At 40.8% G+C, this 16,447-nt stretch overlaps 1 protein-coding gene across 3 annotated transcripts in view; it reads right to left on the bottom strand.

Moving 5' to 3' along the window:
- Nucleotides 1-9,792: 9,792 nt before the first annotated feature.
- Nucleotides 9,793-16,447, bottom strand: part of ARID1B (AT-rich interaction domain 1B) — a 319,934-nt gene continuing 313,279 nt past the window's right edge. For all 3 annotated transcript variants that reach the window (XM_032185764.1, XM_032185765.1, XM_032185766.1), the window contains 3 exons: nt 14,655-15,444; nt 13,608-13,738; nt 9,793-11,591 (listed from right to left, as the gene is read on the bottom strand). In XM_032185764.1, coding sequence (XP_032041655.1) covers nt 9,882-11,591; nt 13,608-13,738; nt 14,655-15,444 — 2,631 coding nt within the window. In that variant the 3' untranslated portion in view covers nt 9,793-9,881. The remainder of the gene's footprint in view (nt 11,592-13,607; nt 13,739-14,654; nt 15,445-16,447) is intronic.

The following is a 16,447-nucleotide window of genomic DNA, read 5'->3' as shown; positions in this document are numbered from 1 at the left end:
GTCTATAATACATCACCATGCCGATGAAAGTCTTAAAATGTTATGTATTATCAGATACTTACACAGAGGAGGTGAGGACTGCAGTTTTTAATATATTAAGTATGATAAAATGATTCTTTCAGTGAATGACTACTACTCATACTTCTTTCATTATGAGTTGGTTTTTTTTTGTTTGTTTTGTTTTGTTTTTTTTTTTTTTTTTTTTTTTAATTAGAACAAGCTGAACTTGAACAAGCTTAAGTTTAATGTAGTTTGTTAATTGCTGGGTTACCAAAGACTGATGAAAAAAGCTTTGGTCGTAAACAGAGTTCTTACATAAACACATTCTCATGAAAGGAAAAAATAATAATTCACAGCTATACATAAGCGTTTCCACCCGCCTCCCCATTTTGAGTTGCATCGAACAAACATTGCCCTCAACTTGATCCTTTTCTGAAGAAAATAAAACGGAATAACATTGACTTGCCAGGAAATCACCAACATTATTCAGCTGATGAAATTTGATTAGAGAGCTGTATCAGGGCTGTGCAACACCTGCAGACTGTGCTGTGCTGAGCCCCTTGGGCCGGCACCCCCTGCCTGACGGCCCCCGGAGGCTCTGGTGGCTGCTTGTGCCTCAGAGGCAGCAGCAGCAGCGGCAATATTTTCCCTATGTAAATAGAGTTGGACAGCTTGCCGAAACCTGCTAAATATTGATTCTGCTAAGACTTTGAATTAAAGTTAATTTAAATAGTACATGTAAAGAGTTTTATGAATTGATTTCAAATAACAAAGATGTATTGAAAAAGCATTAAGCCCGAGTACCATTTTAAACAATGAATTTAAGCGTATGGTAATTGAATTACGGGTTTGAGCGCAGCTGAAACACAGGCTTGAGGGGGAAAGGCAGGCTGTGCTGGGTGAAACAAAGGCTACCCAAAAAGAAAACTGTCCTGGGTGTCAGGCGGGTGCCCCTGCTCCCTGAGGGTCCCCGGGTGGGCAGTGTGTGGGACCACCATATGGTTAGCCCCACATGAAGGCTGCTGTGGAGGCCAGCAGAAGGTTCTGGAAGGTGGGCTGAAGGTATGGGGCAGGACATGAGGAGCACAAAAGGGCTGCTCCACTCCGGTGGGGAGCAGGCCTCGCGTGTGCGGCCAAGGGGAGCCATCTTGCTGGGCATCCTTGTCATCACCCATGTCACTGATATGGGGAGAAAAGCCAACAAATAATTAAAAATTGAAAGTAGGGAACAACCCTCCCTCCAAGGATCCCTGCTACTTCCAGCCCTGAGGCACAGAGTGCTGCTGCCGGAGAGGAAATGTGGAGTTTATACAAATAAGGGGGTTACCACCTTCCTTCCGTGCCTGCTCCATGGTGGCCCTGCTGTCCAAAAGCGCAGCCATGTCCTTCTGGGTGCTGTGCCACCTGTGTGGCTGCTCCCCTTCCCAGGAAGGAAGGGCAATGAGAAGCCTTCCTCCTGTTCTTGCAGTAGGCACTGCACTTTCACAAATGGCAGGCCCAAACATTGACAACCAACCAAACAGCACAGACCAGACTGTCAGCATTAGAAGAAGCTCATGGGAGTTGTGCAATCTCCTTAGATCATGATTTATCACTGTATTTTGTGGCACCTTTTCAGCATGAGTCTATCATGCTAGCATCACCTCGTCTACTTGTACCTGGGGCAAGAAGCTGTGCTGCACTTTGTGCAGTCAGGATGAAGGTGCAGAGCCGCTCAGCTCTCTCTTATGCTAGGTATTGGGATGCTCTGGGGGGTAAATCAAATCAACCAGCTCCTGGAGAGTTTGCAGCCAGCAGCAAATCACCATAGTTCATAGTGCGATGGGTGAATAATTCTCTGAGTGTACAGTCATAGCAGCTGTCAAAATGTCCTGGGTAAAAAACAAAAACAAAAACAAGCAAACCCAACACCTGAACACATCAACCATTTAACCCGTTTTGCCTCAACTACGTTAGAAGCAGTACCACTAGCAGTAGTGCTGTCATGTTTGCAGGGGATAATAACTTCTAGGAGGAACAGGCTGGGGATGATAACCTCCTCAGGCAAGGCCACAGTCAGGAGAGCAGACCTGACTGCAGCTGAAGATAAAATGAGCTGATGAAAGAAGATTCCTGCTATTTCCCAGTTCAAGTGAATAAATTCTAATATTGACTTCCATTAGGCTATATAACTTCCAGAGTACAAAGGCAGGGAAACTGATATGCCAGGAGATTTATTTCAGGACTAATGCCAGCACATACCACAGTAGTTGGCTTTATAAAAAGACACTTTCTGTCTGCAGACTAACATAAGCAGACACAGGTAAACATGCCCAGTGTGAGCACCTGTGTGAGCTACCTGCTAACTCTGTTTGCAGTTATGGCAATGAATCGCAACCCTCCCCAGTGGAGTCCAGCAGGCTGCATGGGTGGGGACCCAGTGTGAGCACACAGACAGGCTCACTACACGTGCACGATCCCAGCTCTGCTGGTGGTGCAGACCAGCACAACTCCACAGGCTCCTCCAGGAGGTCACTGCCCCAGCCTAGCTGGGGATTCTGGCCCTCATGGACTGGAAAGCTCAATCTGACTTCAGCTCTTCAGGTAGTGAGTACATGCAGCTGTGGCTTCCTTGAAGTCAAAATAATGACACCAGCTGCATTTATGCATTATTACCATTCTTCTTACTGGCAGAAATGGGCACAGTGCCTCAGAGCATGTTTGGACTTAACCATCTTCTGTATAAATGAAGGTATTTAATGAAATTGGTCTTTATGTACACAATACTTATTGGCATATTTTCCTCTTTATGCCCTACATACAAAATATATCTCAGCCGATGGTCTGCTAGTCAATGTCTTGGTTCTGGGGTTTTCCTTTCCTAGACAAGGTATGGATGTTGTGGAAGGCAGGAATATGCCAGGCTGATAAATACATGTTAGCCACTTGGGGCACAGAATAAGCTGTGGCTGAGCTGACATGGAGGCCATAATATTATTTTCACAGGGTACACTGGTCATGCATCTAAGTGCTTTTAAACTGGCAGTTTTATTGATATTCAATGAAAACTATTTACCCCAAAGACCCTATATAACAGAAAAGCCGAGGAGGTTATAGTTGCTGACTGGAAAGGCTGGGTATTCATGCTTACCAAAAGTAACGTGCCCATCTTTTGAAGAGGTGTAGAAATGTAAGATGTATGATGAAGCTTTTTTTCTTTACCTCTCCTTGACAGATCTCAACCACCTCCACACTGTTAAGGCTGGCAAATGATTGTAGTCACTTTTTCCTGCAGGATAAGAACCTTCAGGGGATGCTGCTGTCTCAAGAACTGGTTATAAAATCCAGCACAATGAATAAACCTCTCTATATACCAAAAGGTATCGATAACAGACAAAATCCAGGCAATTCGGTAACTTAAAAATCAGGATTCTGTATTTGTTACTGATGCTTAGGGGAAGGGAAGCAAGCAACATGAGTGGCTTAGGGAATAAATGTTAGGGAAAATGAAAAAAAAAAAAGAAAGAAAAAAAAAAGAATGGAAGAGAAGCACTTTTTTTTTTTTTTTCTCCTGCCCTGTTCTATTAGGAGCTATGACAGTGAAACATGCATGGCTATAGAAAATGGGTGGAAATATGGGGAATAGAATGTTGTAAGTGGTTACAGGATATTGATAACAAATAACATGTTAGTAAAAGTCTCTATCTTTCCTAACAATATATAGAATATATAGAGCTAGTTCTGCTGATGAAGCCTTGTTGTACGTGTTATTTCTCACTTGCTGTGTCTCATTGCTACAGTGCTTCATCTTTCACATAAAAAGAAAAACCAAGAATAATCTTTTATAAGAAGTCCATTGTAATCTTTAGTAGTAGTGGTACAACTAATAGGATATTGTTTCTTTGTGAGTTCTCTTAGATTTAGTAGTTAACTTTGCAGTTTTGTATTATAATGACAGTAAAACATGTACTAGATTTATTTATTTTTCTTTGTTCTTCTCAGTTGCAGCTGTATATATAGAGCTGAGAAACAAATTGCTACATGTAGAGTGGAACTGCATCGTGGAGTAAGCTTTTCCTAGCATGTGTCTAACAGTTTTCGTGTTAGATAATGATGTATCTTTCTGCTGGCATGATTATATATAAACTTGCCTTTTAAACATACTCCATAGTGGAGCAGAAGTCAGAATGTTTGTCCTTCAGGAGTCTCTTTGCAAACCTGAATAAACATTACAGAGATGCCTGAGCCGTTTGGGATTTGCTCTGCTAGCTAGGCAATTCCACCCCATCACCCTTTTAATGTAAATAACTATCCTTAATTAATGGAAATGCAATATATACTAAATGTAATGACAGACTGAGTAAATTAACAAATGCAGGGCAAGATTTTGTGACTCTGCTGAAGGCATTGGATGAGGATCTTGTCCATTCATCTCGTAAGTTTAGGCCAGTTAAAAACAATGTGAAGTAAAAAGCATTTTTAGACTGTACAACCACGCTGAAATGAAATACGTTTTAGATTTCTGTTAGAATAAATAACTGGAAGCACAAACTGAGTCATTTAGGCATGTAGCTAGTTAGATCTCGTAAGCAGTCCAAAATATGTGTACCCACAGTTGCTGACGGTTACAGAAAGGAAGGCCAGGATTTGAAAGCCCTTTTCTGATGATGCACAAATAAACAAATGAGCATGAATTTAACAACAAAGTCAATATTAATCCTTCCCCATTCCTGCTGTCCTGGAGATTTGAAAGGTAAACATAATTAAGGAAAAATTAAATTTACCAGCCTGCATGTGGCAGCTCATCTTTTCGTTTTCCTTCCCTTCCTCTTCTCCCCCCACCTCTTAAAATCTTTTTACTTCCTTCATCTTTATACCAACCACCAATGAAATGCCAAATTATCTTGGCTTGGTTTAATTACATGTTTCTTTGGAATGACCCAAATATGAAAACAGTGATGCAGCAGGGACACAGGATGCTTTTCTTTTAGCTTGGTCTTCATATTCTGCCTCCCTTTCTCCAAGTGGCCACGTCTTTCTCCTTGCTCCTTCCTCAGTACTTCTCTTGCTCTTTTCTTCAGATTCAACCATCCCTATAAATATCTTTGTGATGGATAGAGGGAAAGGAATTGGGCATGAGAGATGTAAGATTTCGTCAGAAAAAGGAAGTGGGAGAGCCCCCAGGAACTTCACAAATTATCCTGAAGAAAATTAAACTTGCCAATGGTATGGGACCATATTCTAGCTTTTTGTAATTGCACTCTGTACGTGGTTCCTGTATTTTTAGTTTACTGTTGCTTTTGTTTCCATTTTATCCTATCTGTCTCCACCTGCATTTACTTGTTCGTGACTTGGAACATAAACTTCTTGCAGCAGGGACTACTTCGTGGTTTTGTGTGTGGTTTCCACATATACGGTGTTACCACGTTGATGGTGACAGAAATAGCAGTCATCATCCCTCTCTGAAGAATTTGTTTCAAAACCTGAGACTATTCTCCTGTTTAATATAAAGAAAAAACTGAATTTTGTGATCGTAACAATGTTATTGCAGCGCTGGGGCAATAGGTGTGTATTACTTCTTAGGATACAGCAATAGCGAGGTAATGAAGCAGCACACAGCTTCTTGAACGGGTGACCCAGTGTGTGCCACCTCACTTCGCTTGCCAAGTTCCAGTTCAGTTCTGTGTTACCTTGGTCATCTGCACTGTGGATGTTTACAGCCCTTCCTCTTTACCAGAGGGGAAGGATGAAGCAGTGAGGGATTTCTTCTCTGCCCCTGAGTAACACTGAACAGCAGCTTCTGAATGAAGCAGCTGCGTGAAGCAGTGACAAAGGGTTAAAGCAAAGGCTGAAATGAACTCCTGCACCTCTCCCTGCAACACCTGGACCTGTATTGGACGGAAGTGTTTTCGTCAAAATTGTCAGCTTCACTCGATTCCCTGTCACTAAGCAGTATTTTCATATTATTATAAAGTAAGAGGTCTGTTCTAAATATCACTGTGAAAATGTTCTGAGTGAGTCCTTCATGTGAAAGACAAACATATGCATTTGCTACAATATTTCTCTGTGTAATTAAATCTTCTGGAGGTGTCCAGGGCAAAAAGATAACAGACCCACAGAAGTGATGTATGGCACAGAAGTCACCAATTGTGGTGTAAAATACCTGAACAAGATGGAAGAGAAAGTGCAAAGGCTTTTAAATGTGGGTGAATTTTTCTTCCACATCCTTCCTTTTGGATAGTTGAAAATGGTGTTTCTGAGCAGCTTTTTTTTTTTTTTAGGACATTGTAGGAAATCGTAAAATCATTTAGATTGGAAAAGACCTTCAAGATCATCAAGCCCATCCATCAAGCTGACCTATGCTAATAAGAAACAAAAACATATTTTGCTGCCAAAAGGGATAGTCATCTTTTAGCTCCTGATGTGATTCTAAAGGTCAGTGAGATTCAGGGACTCCACGTATCTCAGTGCTGCTATTTTAATCTATAAGCAATTAGTTGCTCGGTCCTGCCAAACAATGGGTAGCTTATTGATACAGTCAAATACTTGTGGGTTTGATTATTGCCTAAGATACTAATTAGTTGCTTTCCCCAAAGCAACTTGTCATGGCTTTAGAACGTCAAATATCACACCCTCTTGTTAGCACTAGTCTGAACTTTGCTACACAGCACCTGTGATCACATCAGCACAAAAATGTAAAAAATTTTAACTGTAAAATTAAGTATCTCTTGTAGGAAAGATACAAACAGCGGCTCAAACTTGTTCAGGATTCAGTCAGAACATGCTAAGTTCACAAGTCTCACGAGTAGTTCTCCAAAGGCTTAAGGAAACATTAGGAAGAGATGTGAAATCATAAATTGACAACAGAGAGGAGTTCTTACATTTTGCCTTTCTTCTGATAAATGTGTTGTAATATTAACCAGTGATTTAAATAATTTACTGTTACTACCGTAAATCACATTCAGGCAGCACCTGTATTATTAACCTTTCCTTTCCAGCCTTCCAGTTCCCCAGGCAGTTCTACTCCTTGGTCCACCTGGAAGCGTGGCAGCAATGCTCCATACAGATGGACATCATGTGGCTGGCTGGCTAGATGGATTTTTTTCCCCCCACCACATTGTTTAACCAGGCTCAGAGCGGTCCCGAATGACATTAAAGCTCTGGCTCTGACAGCTCACAAGTGTTTTGCCACAGGTGTGGTTTTTCCCCCAGAGATCTCTGGGTCTGAATGCTGAAGAGAAAAGAGCATAGGCTCAAGATGTCCTTGACAAGAAAGGGGTGAGTATTGCTCTGCAGAGGGTTTGTTTAACAGCTTGCTTGTATCCACAGGGTAATATCAAGCCGTAAAATGTTAGTAAGAAATGGGTTTAGTAGCGGATACTACTTCTACACTGCCTAGTATTAAGCTGTAAAAATCACCCCTGAAATATGCCTCCTTCTGTGATGAAGAGTTACAGGTGGGTTATAATTCACCACCTATTTCTGAATGCTTTGTTACGCAAGAGAAAGAAAGACCGCTGCAGCAGGCGATGTGGGAGTGGAGAGATCACTGAATAAGAAAAGCTAGAAGGAGAAATTACTTTTCGTGACTCTAGGGAGTCACGTTTCAAACTCGGCTTATAATTGTATATACTTTACCTGTCTCTGAAATTCTTTTACATATATTAATGTTATAGCGATCCGTATGAGCACGATGGGCAGTATGCCAAAGGGGGATGTAATTTTCAACTACCTCCGCACTGTGATTGGAGAGGGGAGGAGGATGTCCACTAACAGTGTAATTATGTGGCAATTCCGGAGAAATTGATTATTATTAGCTTTTTATGATCACACTAACAAAGTCAATGATCCAAGATGAAACAGCAAAAATTAGTGCTTGAACAATATTCAGCAACAAGATATCACCAGGTGAGAGTGGAAACCAGATAGTTCCTGAAACTGAAATGGCCATCTCCCACCAACTGCAGCCATGGATGTGCTCTGTTAAAGCCTGATCCACTTTACCAGGGAAATCCCAGGATGAGAGGCCATGTAAGTATGCAATGACACATACAGTATCGAGAAGTGGGGGGGTGTTTATTCTAAATACCCACATCACTGGGGTATTTGCACCTTTAACCAACAGAGAGAATTACAGGTAGTGAATACAGATCATTTTCTTCAAGTTGGTTATTGCTTTAACAAACTCTTCTGTCACTTTTTCTAACATCCATCTTCAGCCCCTCCCAAACGCAGCACTGAGACTGGATACCTGCACGGTCAGGACTATTTGCCCCTTTGAGGCTCTGTGGTTTTATAAATAATAATTAGAAACACTTCTCTGTGATTTGAGAAGGTTTTTCTAAAACGAGAGCAAGTTGCTAGAATACTTGAACAGCAGAGTAATATTTCCGAAGGTCATAATAATAAAGGAGGGGAAAGAGAATAATCATTATTGCTCTTTCTTGCAATTAGTCTGCTTTCCGATATCCCACATTGCAACTAGAACATTATTCAAGAACACCCATCACAGTGCTTAACAAGATTTAATGTACATTTATTCTTAACATGTGGAACATATAAAGATTTTATACTGAATAAATGAAATTCATTAAGCCAGAGGAAAAGGAGGAATTTACATCAAGTTTTTTTCTTTTTTAACTACATTATCTTGAAATACAAATGCAGATTCTTGTCACTGAAAAATCTTTGAAGTTGTGTTTCTTCCTTTTTTTTTCCTGTATATATTTTTTTTGTCTGTAGACTGGTAACCATTTTCTTAAATCAATCCATACGTAACCATTTCCACACCTTGATTTATAAAGCAAATTGTGATCGGCTGCTCTCCCGAAATAGAGCATGACTTTATACATACAGAAACTTGTACATTACCCTCAGTTGTTGGTTTTCTGTGTTGGGTTTTTTCTTTTTTCTTTTTTTTTTCTTTTATTATTTTTTGGAGATATGGCCCAAATGAAAGAAAAAATAATTCTACTATCACTTTGTAGATACCACATCATGAAAAAGAAACTAAAAACTTTGTACTAAAAAAAAAAAATGAGGGTATGTTTAATGTACAACTTCTATATACATCACGGCCCTTAGGCAATAAAAAAATATTTTAAAAAATGATTAAAGGAATCGTGAAGAACTGTCATTGTGGAAGGTCAAAAAAAAAAAAAAACAGATGTAGACAAGACAGTTCTGGTGAGGAAGCAATTGATGTTTATCATCAGGTTTTGTTTAAAAATCTTTTAACTTGAATTTTTTGTTTTGTTTTGCTCCTAGCCTAATGTAACCATTTCTCCTGAGGAGAAACCCATATCGTTTTGTATTTTGACTACTGACTGACACCCTCCTTGATCCCCTACACCTACATCACTAGAATCTTCTATTGCACAGAGCTTTGGGTGATGGTATACAAGTTTTTTTTTTTTTATTTTTTCCTTATTTGAAAAAATAAAACACACAGGAACTTGGTATGTTGGTTATTTTTCACCTTTTCGTTTCAAAGTGGTGAGATTTTTTTCCATCATACAATGGTTTGCCATAACATTTTTTTTAAAAAGTCACTAGTTCGCTTCCCAAAAAATATGCAATACAAACATGGAAAAGAACATTGAAAAGGATAATCTATGGAAAAAAAAAAAAAAAGTGTGACCTTTGAATGTACTAGACAGCAACTTTGGTTAAAAAAAATAAAATAAAAAGATGTACTTATACACATAGACAGCAAATATTAATTTCATAACTGTTCAAATTAATAATTTCTTTAATTCCCAATTGGTAAATAGTGAATGGGGCAGAGGAGCAAAGATTCTTTTTTTTTCCTTCTTCCTACATTGGATAAACAAGAACAGAAAACAGCCAGTTATATGTGACCCTCTAATCTCCACTCACACATGCTTGGCTTCTCACTTATGTCATAACTGCCCGATCTGAAAAAGTACATCACAGATGACAGATGCAACCAGAGAGTTCAGGACAGCAGATATTGAGATATCCAGCAAACGACCCTCGTGCAAAAGGAACTCTGAGCGGTTCTCGTCCACTCTAGCCATGGCCAGCAAGGCCTTGGCTGCCCTGCACATCATGTCTACGCTAGGCGGCTCCAGAGGCGGAGGCTGCATGTGCATGAGGTTATGCTGGCTCTGCTGGTACTGGGCCATGGTGACCCCATCCTCCAGGAAGCTTATCAAGTTTCCGATGCTTCCCTTCTGCACAGCTATTGCCCTTGCTGCTAATGTGTCCCCCTGGGCAAGGTTCGATAAGAGCGCCATGGACATTTCTCGGCAGACCGGGTTTTTGCGATCCCCAACGTACCTAACTAAAGTAGCGTAGAGTTTCTCCTGACGACTGAATGGGGGGGTGGCCAAGATAAGGTCCACATTATTGTCCTGGATACTGAGCTTACACAGGGTCTCCAGCACAAGTCTCTGAGGCGAAAGAACTGAGTTGGGCCCCACGGTTGGAAAAGGATCCTGTGCCTCCGCAGACGGGCACACCATCCAGTGCAGCAAGCCATCCAAAATTGGCAAACAGATGCTTTCTGTGTAAGCAGACAAGTCTAGCTGCCCAGAAATGTTGGCTAATGTGACCAATGTATTATCCCTCAAGACCTCGAGGCAGTCCCACCACCACTCATCCTTGCTGCAGGCCACCCCTTTGTCCTCCTCTTCCTCCTTCTCGTAAGTCTGCGGCGCTCGCTTTCTTTCTGGATGCTCATGGTGAAGAAGGATCAACTTTCCCAGGATCAGCACCAAGCCTGGATGTTTGGACATTTCGGTGTCATTGCCAGGCACAAAAGACAAGCTACGGACGATATTTGACACACAGATGCAGCGTTTGGCCAAGGAGTCTTGCCAGTGAGTTATGGTGCATAGAGGAGTCTCATCCCGGCTCCTTGGCTCATCCTCTAGCAGTTTAATATTCCGGTGGCTTTTGGCTTGATGGATCCCAAAGGGAAATTTACTGCTCTCTGTTTGGGAACCAGAGTTTGAGTCTTCAGGCAATGCTCCTGGCCGGGCTGAGAGGACATCGTCAATGGTTGCTGTTATACTTTTTTCTTGCTGTTCCTCAGATTCGCCTTTCCCCTCGAGGTCCTTCTTTTTGCTTGGAGAGTTCAAGGGAGGAGGGGCTTTCCTGCGTGGAGGAATCTCCATCTTGCTTTCAAAGTGAGTCTGGATATGCTCAGTTGTGTCACCACCACCAAGCTGCCAGTGGAGAAGTCCACTATCAAATTCCTGAACGCGTCCAAGTTTGTCAGATCGGTCAACCACAAATAGATTATTTTTCTTTACAATCTTTATTGGCAGCTTGTCAAATTTACTGGCTTGTTTTGGCCTCTCGCTTGGATCAGCAATGGCACCAGGAGTGGAAAAAACAATGCTTTTTTCTTCTTCTACCTTTTCATCATCCCCCTCCTCCTCCTCTTCATCAAAATAGTCAATACATTCGTCGTTCTCCTCTTTTCCAGTATCCTCTGCCATGGACTGGCTATCATCTTTCTTGGCTGCTTTGTGATCAAGTGCTTTGTGACCTGGATCTCCCACTTCATATTCCATAAGGATTCCAAAAATGTCAATCAGGCATTTTCTAAAATATTCTACTAAAAGCTCTAGAAATCCAGACAACTAAGGGGAGAAGAAAGGAAGAAAGAAAGAAACAAAAAACAGATAAATATTTTTGTCTGCATGGGATTTTACTAGGAACACCAAAGCATACATCTGTGAATATTTCCCTCCTCCTGCTGTGGACTCGTGGCTAAGCCCTGTATTGCAGAAGTTATTAAAGGAAATTCTTTTAGTTTCTGTCCCATCAGTATATAATGTCAGACTATCATGGCTCCAATTGCTTAAACTATAACAGCTATGAGACGTACAATACTTCTATTCATGTGCCTCCTTTAAGCTGCAGTAGACACCTAGCCTCGCTGTTCTGTCCCCTGGGAAGTGCCTAGTATTCTTTATTGTCTGTTCAGAGCACTGAAGTTTCACACTTGCCTTGCTTTTCTGAATTGTACTTTTATTCGAATCCCGAAGTTGATGATTCTTCTCCTTTGCCTCAGTCTCTACAACCAACTGTTCTGTAGGAATCTGCAGTTCGGGTTCAAGGAACTAACATCCTAGATTAATATCCCACCTCTACTAGAATGGTTCTCTTTTTGCCTGGCAGTATTTTAAAATTGTTATTGGAGCCTGGTGCTGGAAGTCATCCTTCAGAAACAGTTTTCATTTAGCTTTAATCCTCTTAATTAACTTGTAATCATTTTCTCATGGAAAGGCAGTAGTTGGACTTGGTGCTAATTATCCTCAGTGGCTTTATTATTAAAAATTCTTTACTGTTATGATATATTCAGCCTGATTGTCTGCCTTTTAATGGTTGTTTTAATTGTAGACTAATAGGTGTTCAGCAAAATGTATCCCTTTGTCCATTCCGAATTCTCTAGCCACTGCCAAATCCCCCAAAGAATTAAGAACAAACAAATCCTTATGAACTGCAGGAATTATCAGTCATCATAAGGAGTCCTGACTGCCATTGGAAATTGTGTTCAAGGCAAAAGTAACCCCCCAAAAATCTAAAATAATCTGGTATTCTGTGTAATTTGCACAAGGTGCATTGATGCAATCTCTAATAGAGAGAATTCAGGTGAGATTCGCCTCGCTTAACCCCAAACACCTGCAACAGTTACACACCTAACCTAATTGTCTAGATTCCTTTTATAGTCCATGATCTTTTAGAGGCCATTTCTAGGGTATGATTCATCTGACCTATTTTAGATCTCTACTTTAGGATGAGATGAATCATGCTATAGATATCCCTTGTTCTAAAGTTAGGTGGGATGAAATGTACCATCTATGTCTGTGTTTTAAAAAAAAAAAGGTCATTATATTTAAAAAATGATGAGTTACACTATTAGTAACCAAGGAATGAATGGAGCAGGGAAACTGAATATTTCATTTGCACAAATTTTAAATTATGTGCATTATCAGCATACCCTCTATTACTGCCACCTAACAGGCCAATGGGTAGAGCAGGGCTGAAAAATTCTAGGAGGTAGTGAGGCAAAAGCATACGCTGTTAAATGGCACGTTACTTGTGTCCTGTGGACAAACAGTGGGTTTTAGCCTTTAAATCATCTTATAAATCTGAAATTTCTGTACAAACCTAATTTACTGGAAGAAGAAGTGAAACAAAAAATAGGTGATTCAGAAAATCTTACAGCTTAGTATGGGACTACTGAGTCAGACAAATAGTGACTGAAAGGCAGTCTCAAGTAGATTTAACATTGTTCTGCAATGCCTTTTCTTGGAAACAGCACAAGATTACTACCATATTGCTGTTTTCTGGGATTGTCCTTGAGCTACAACAAATGTGAATTTACACATCAGTCTTCTGCCAGTGATAAAACTCTTACATTCCTATGTGTCCCTTTCTAGAGATATCCTCCCTTTTGAGCTTATTTCCCCTATTCTAGCCTCAAGCATGTTTTGTTGCTCACTGTTACCAATAATCACAAATGGAACTTTTGCAATATTCAGTTTTATGTTGATTATGATCAATTTTAAGAGACTTCAGCATTTTTATATGTATTGTATTGGCACTTGTTTTCCTTGGAAGGCTGAGAGGTATATTGCTTTCCCACCTACCTGAGAGAGGTTGAAAGTAGCGACAGTGCTGTCATCATACAGAAGAATATTAATAGTGTCTAGCGCCCAGGTACTTTCAGCCAAAAGACCAGATTTAAGAGACATCATCACTCTCCAGGCCTCAGGAGTTACTGGAGAAAGAAAGGATAAAAGCAAAACAGTATTAGTGCATACTTGCAGTCTGTTAATGAGTTTTGAAAGAACAAGCTGTGACATTCTGAGGGTGAAAAATACAAATGAAACAGTTACCGAAACATTGCTTGTTTAAAACCCTGGTTTCACCACTTAGCTTCATTCTGTTTTTCTGTAACTGCTGCTTAGACTTAATTCTGGAGAATGTCTTAACAGGGCCATTCTTCCTACTTTGCTGAAGATGAAGTCATCTTACAAACTTTTGAGAAGTTGTCCAAAGCAAACAATCCATAAATACAAGTAGAATACTCTGTCAGGAGTATGGGAATTTCAAGTATGAGAACTTGAATGTGTGAAACGTAACAGGAATTCAAGATAAGTAGATACTTGGGAAAGAATATGGGGAGGAAAAAAAAAAAAAGACAAATAATATGGAATGAATAAATGGGCCACTCAAGGAAGGCAGACACTGTAAGTACACAGAGGAACAGCATTAGCTCTGTTGTGAGCTTCCACGGGACAAGAATGTAGAAATGTTGCACTGGTGATTTAACAAACACTCTGATGGAACTGTCAACACATAACCTTTGGAAGTCTGAGAGAAGCTTCATTTTTAATGCAAATGTGCATTTTTTGACACCCCTGCTCTCCATATTAAAAACTGATTTAATTCCAGGTCAGATTTGCTGGGCTGAGTTTTAGGTATCATCGTCATGATGCATATGTTATTACATTTTTATTTAACATTATCACATAATAGTTATCAACGTTAACTATTTGTCAAAATAGGTTTAAAATAAAAACAAACAAATAAAAAATGAATAAAATAAATAAAAACAGATAAAAAATAAAATAAAAATCAAAGTCCCTTTTTCACAACCTGTTTCGGTATTTGGCTTTTGTTTTGATGCTTACCAATATCTTTTGAGGTAATCTTTCGTCTTGGTTTTAAGACTGGTTGCGATGCTTCTACAGAGCCTGGGGGGAAGGTGATTTCTCGCCTAATCGGTGGTGGTTGGGGTGGAGGTCCTGTGACCTGTGACACCGGAACTGTGGGTATAACCTTTTGCATCTTCATGGAGGGTAGGAAGGGAGACTTGCTTGGAGACATACGGTTTTCCAAAGAGCGCTGGAAGGATGCTGGACTTGGAGCTCTAGAGATGTGATTTGGCATAGAGGGTGGCGTCTGGTAGGATGACTGAGGAGGTCTAGTGATAGGCTGCATGGAGGCTGAGGATGACATATAAGAAGGCTGACGTTGGTTGACATGAGAAGGCCACTGACTCTCGTGGTTTATCCTCTGGTCAGGTACCATCATATCATCAGTGCGATTCATCCCTGGATACGGCGGGGCCTGTGCAGGGCCTCCTGGACCTTGCCTGTTCTGGTAAGGGTAAGGCATATCGTTTCGTGTTGGCCACATGTTCTGCTGAGGACCTTCACTGGAGGATGACGACTGCATGGGGCCACCAATCATCTGGGGAGGTATTCCGTGCTGCTGCATTTGCCCTGGGCCCTGCATCCTCTCCCTGTTATACGGATACGGATACTGTCCCTGCATGGGCCTCCTGTCAGGCCCAGTGTAAGCATTGCTGTACTGGTTATACATCTCCTGTTGCTGGTTGCCGTACTGCATGTTATACATATCCCCTTCATGGCGCTTGGCTGGGGGCCCATACATGCCATCCATGTGTCGCTTGTAGTTCTGGAAAAAAGAAAAAAAAGGGAAGAAGATTTGTCACTTTTGCTCCATACACAATCAAATAGATCGTCTGGAAGCTCATTTAAAAAGCTGAAGGCTCCTCATTCTGGAAGGATCATGCTGCTTCCAGTCAGGCACACACTGCTAGTTAGGCTTGATCGAGGGCTTTCTTTTTAAGCCTCTGTTGTGCTGCGTTTGTAACTTAATATTGACAGGAAACTTATCCTTGGGCTGAATTTTCTTACGCTTGCTCTTGTTTTCCCCCTTTCCCCTTCCTTTCCTATCTGTCAGATAAAATTCCATTGACCATTTAAGACACGCATAGAAAGGCAGCAGTCCTCACCAACTAAGATATTTTCACTCTTTTTTTATGCTTAGTCCTCTAAGAAGACAAATTTTAAAACAAAACCACTCAATGACTTAATCTCTTCAAGGGACAAGCACTGAATGAACTCTTAAAATAACAGGATATGCCACAAGCATGTAAGGTTGAAACACCAGATTATGACAGAGCATAAGCTACACACAATACCTATACTATTAGGAGAAAAATTCTCCTTCATTTGTTACTCTGCATAATTCCTGGAAACACGGTCCTGCTTGGGCAACCAGCCCTCCTTCCCTAATCATCCTAAGCACGTTTAATTTCATGTGAGATTATTTTAAAAGCCGGTCACATCCCAACATTCTACTCGAGTTTATGCAGGTTCTTACACTGCTGATCAGTGATGAATGAAGCAATGTAACTAACAGCTGCCACCCATGGTTTATTCCGTCTTTGTTTCTCACCCTCTCAACTGGGGAATGTTGTGTGAGGTAAGCTGTTACACTGTGGGGGGAGACGAGCTGGTTTTAAATCATACGAGTTTGTTTGGATTTAAGACAGCAGGACAAAAATAAAGATGTTGCAATTTGAGGGGAAAGTGGTAAAGTTTGCAGGGGTCCTGGAATCCTTTGGGAATTTGTTGCACAGTTCAAACCACTCCGAATGCAGCATTTGTATTAA

Source organism: Aythya fuligula, chromosome 3, assembly GCF_009819795.1.
Source record: "Aythya fuligula isolate bAytFul2 chromosome 3, bAytFul2.pri, whole genome shotgun sequence".
Lineage (NCBI taxonomy): Eukaryota > Metazoa > Chordata > Aves > Anseriformes > Anatidae > Aythya > Aythya fuligula.
The sequence above is the reverse complement of the archived record's forward strand: the minus strand, read 5'-3'. Positions and strand labels throughout refer to the sequence as shown.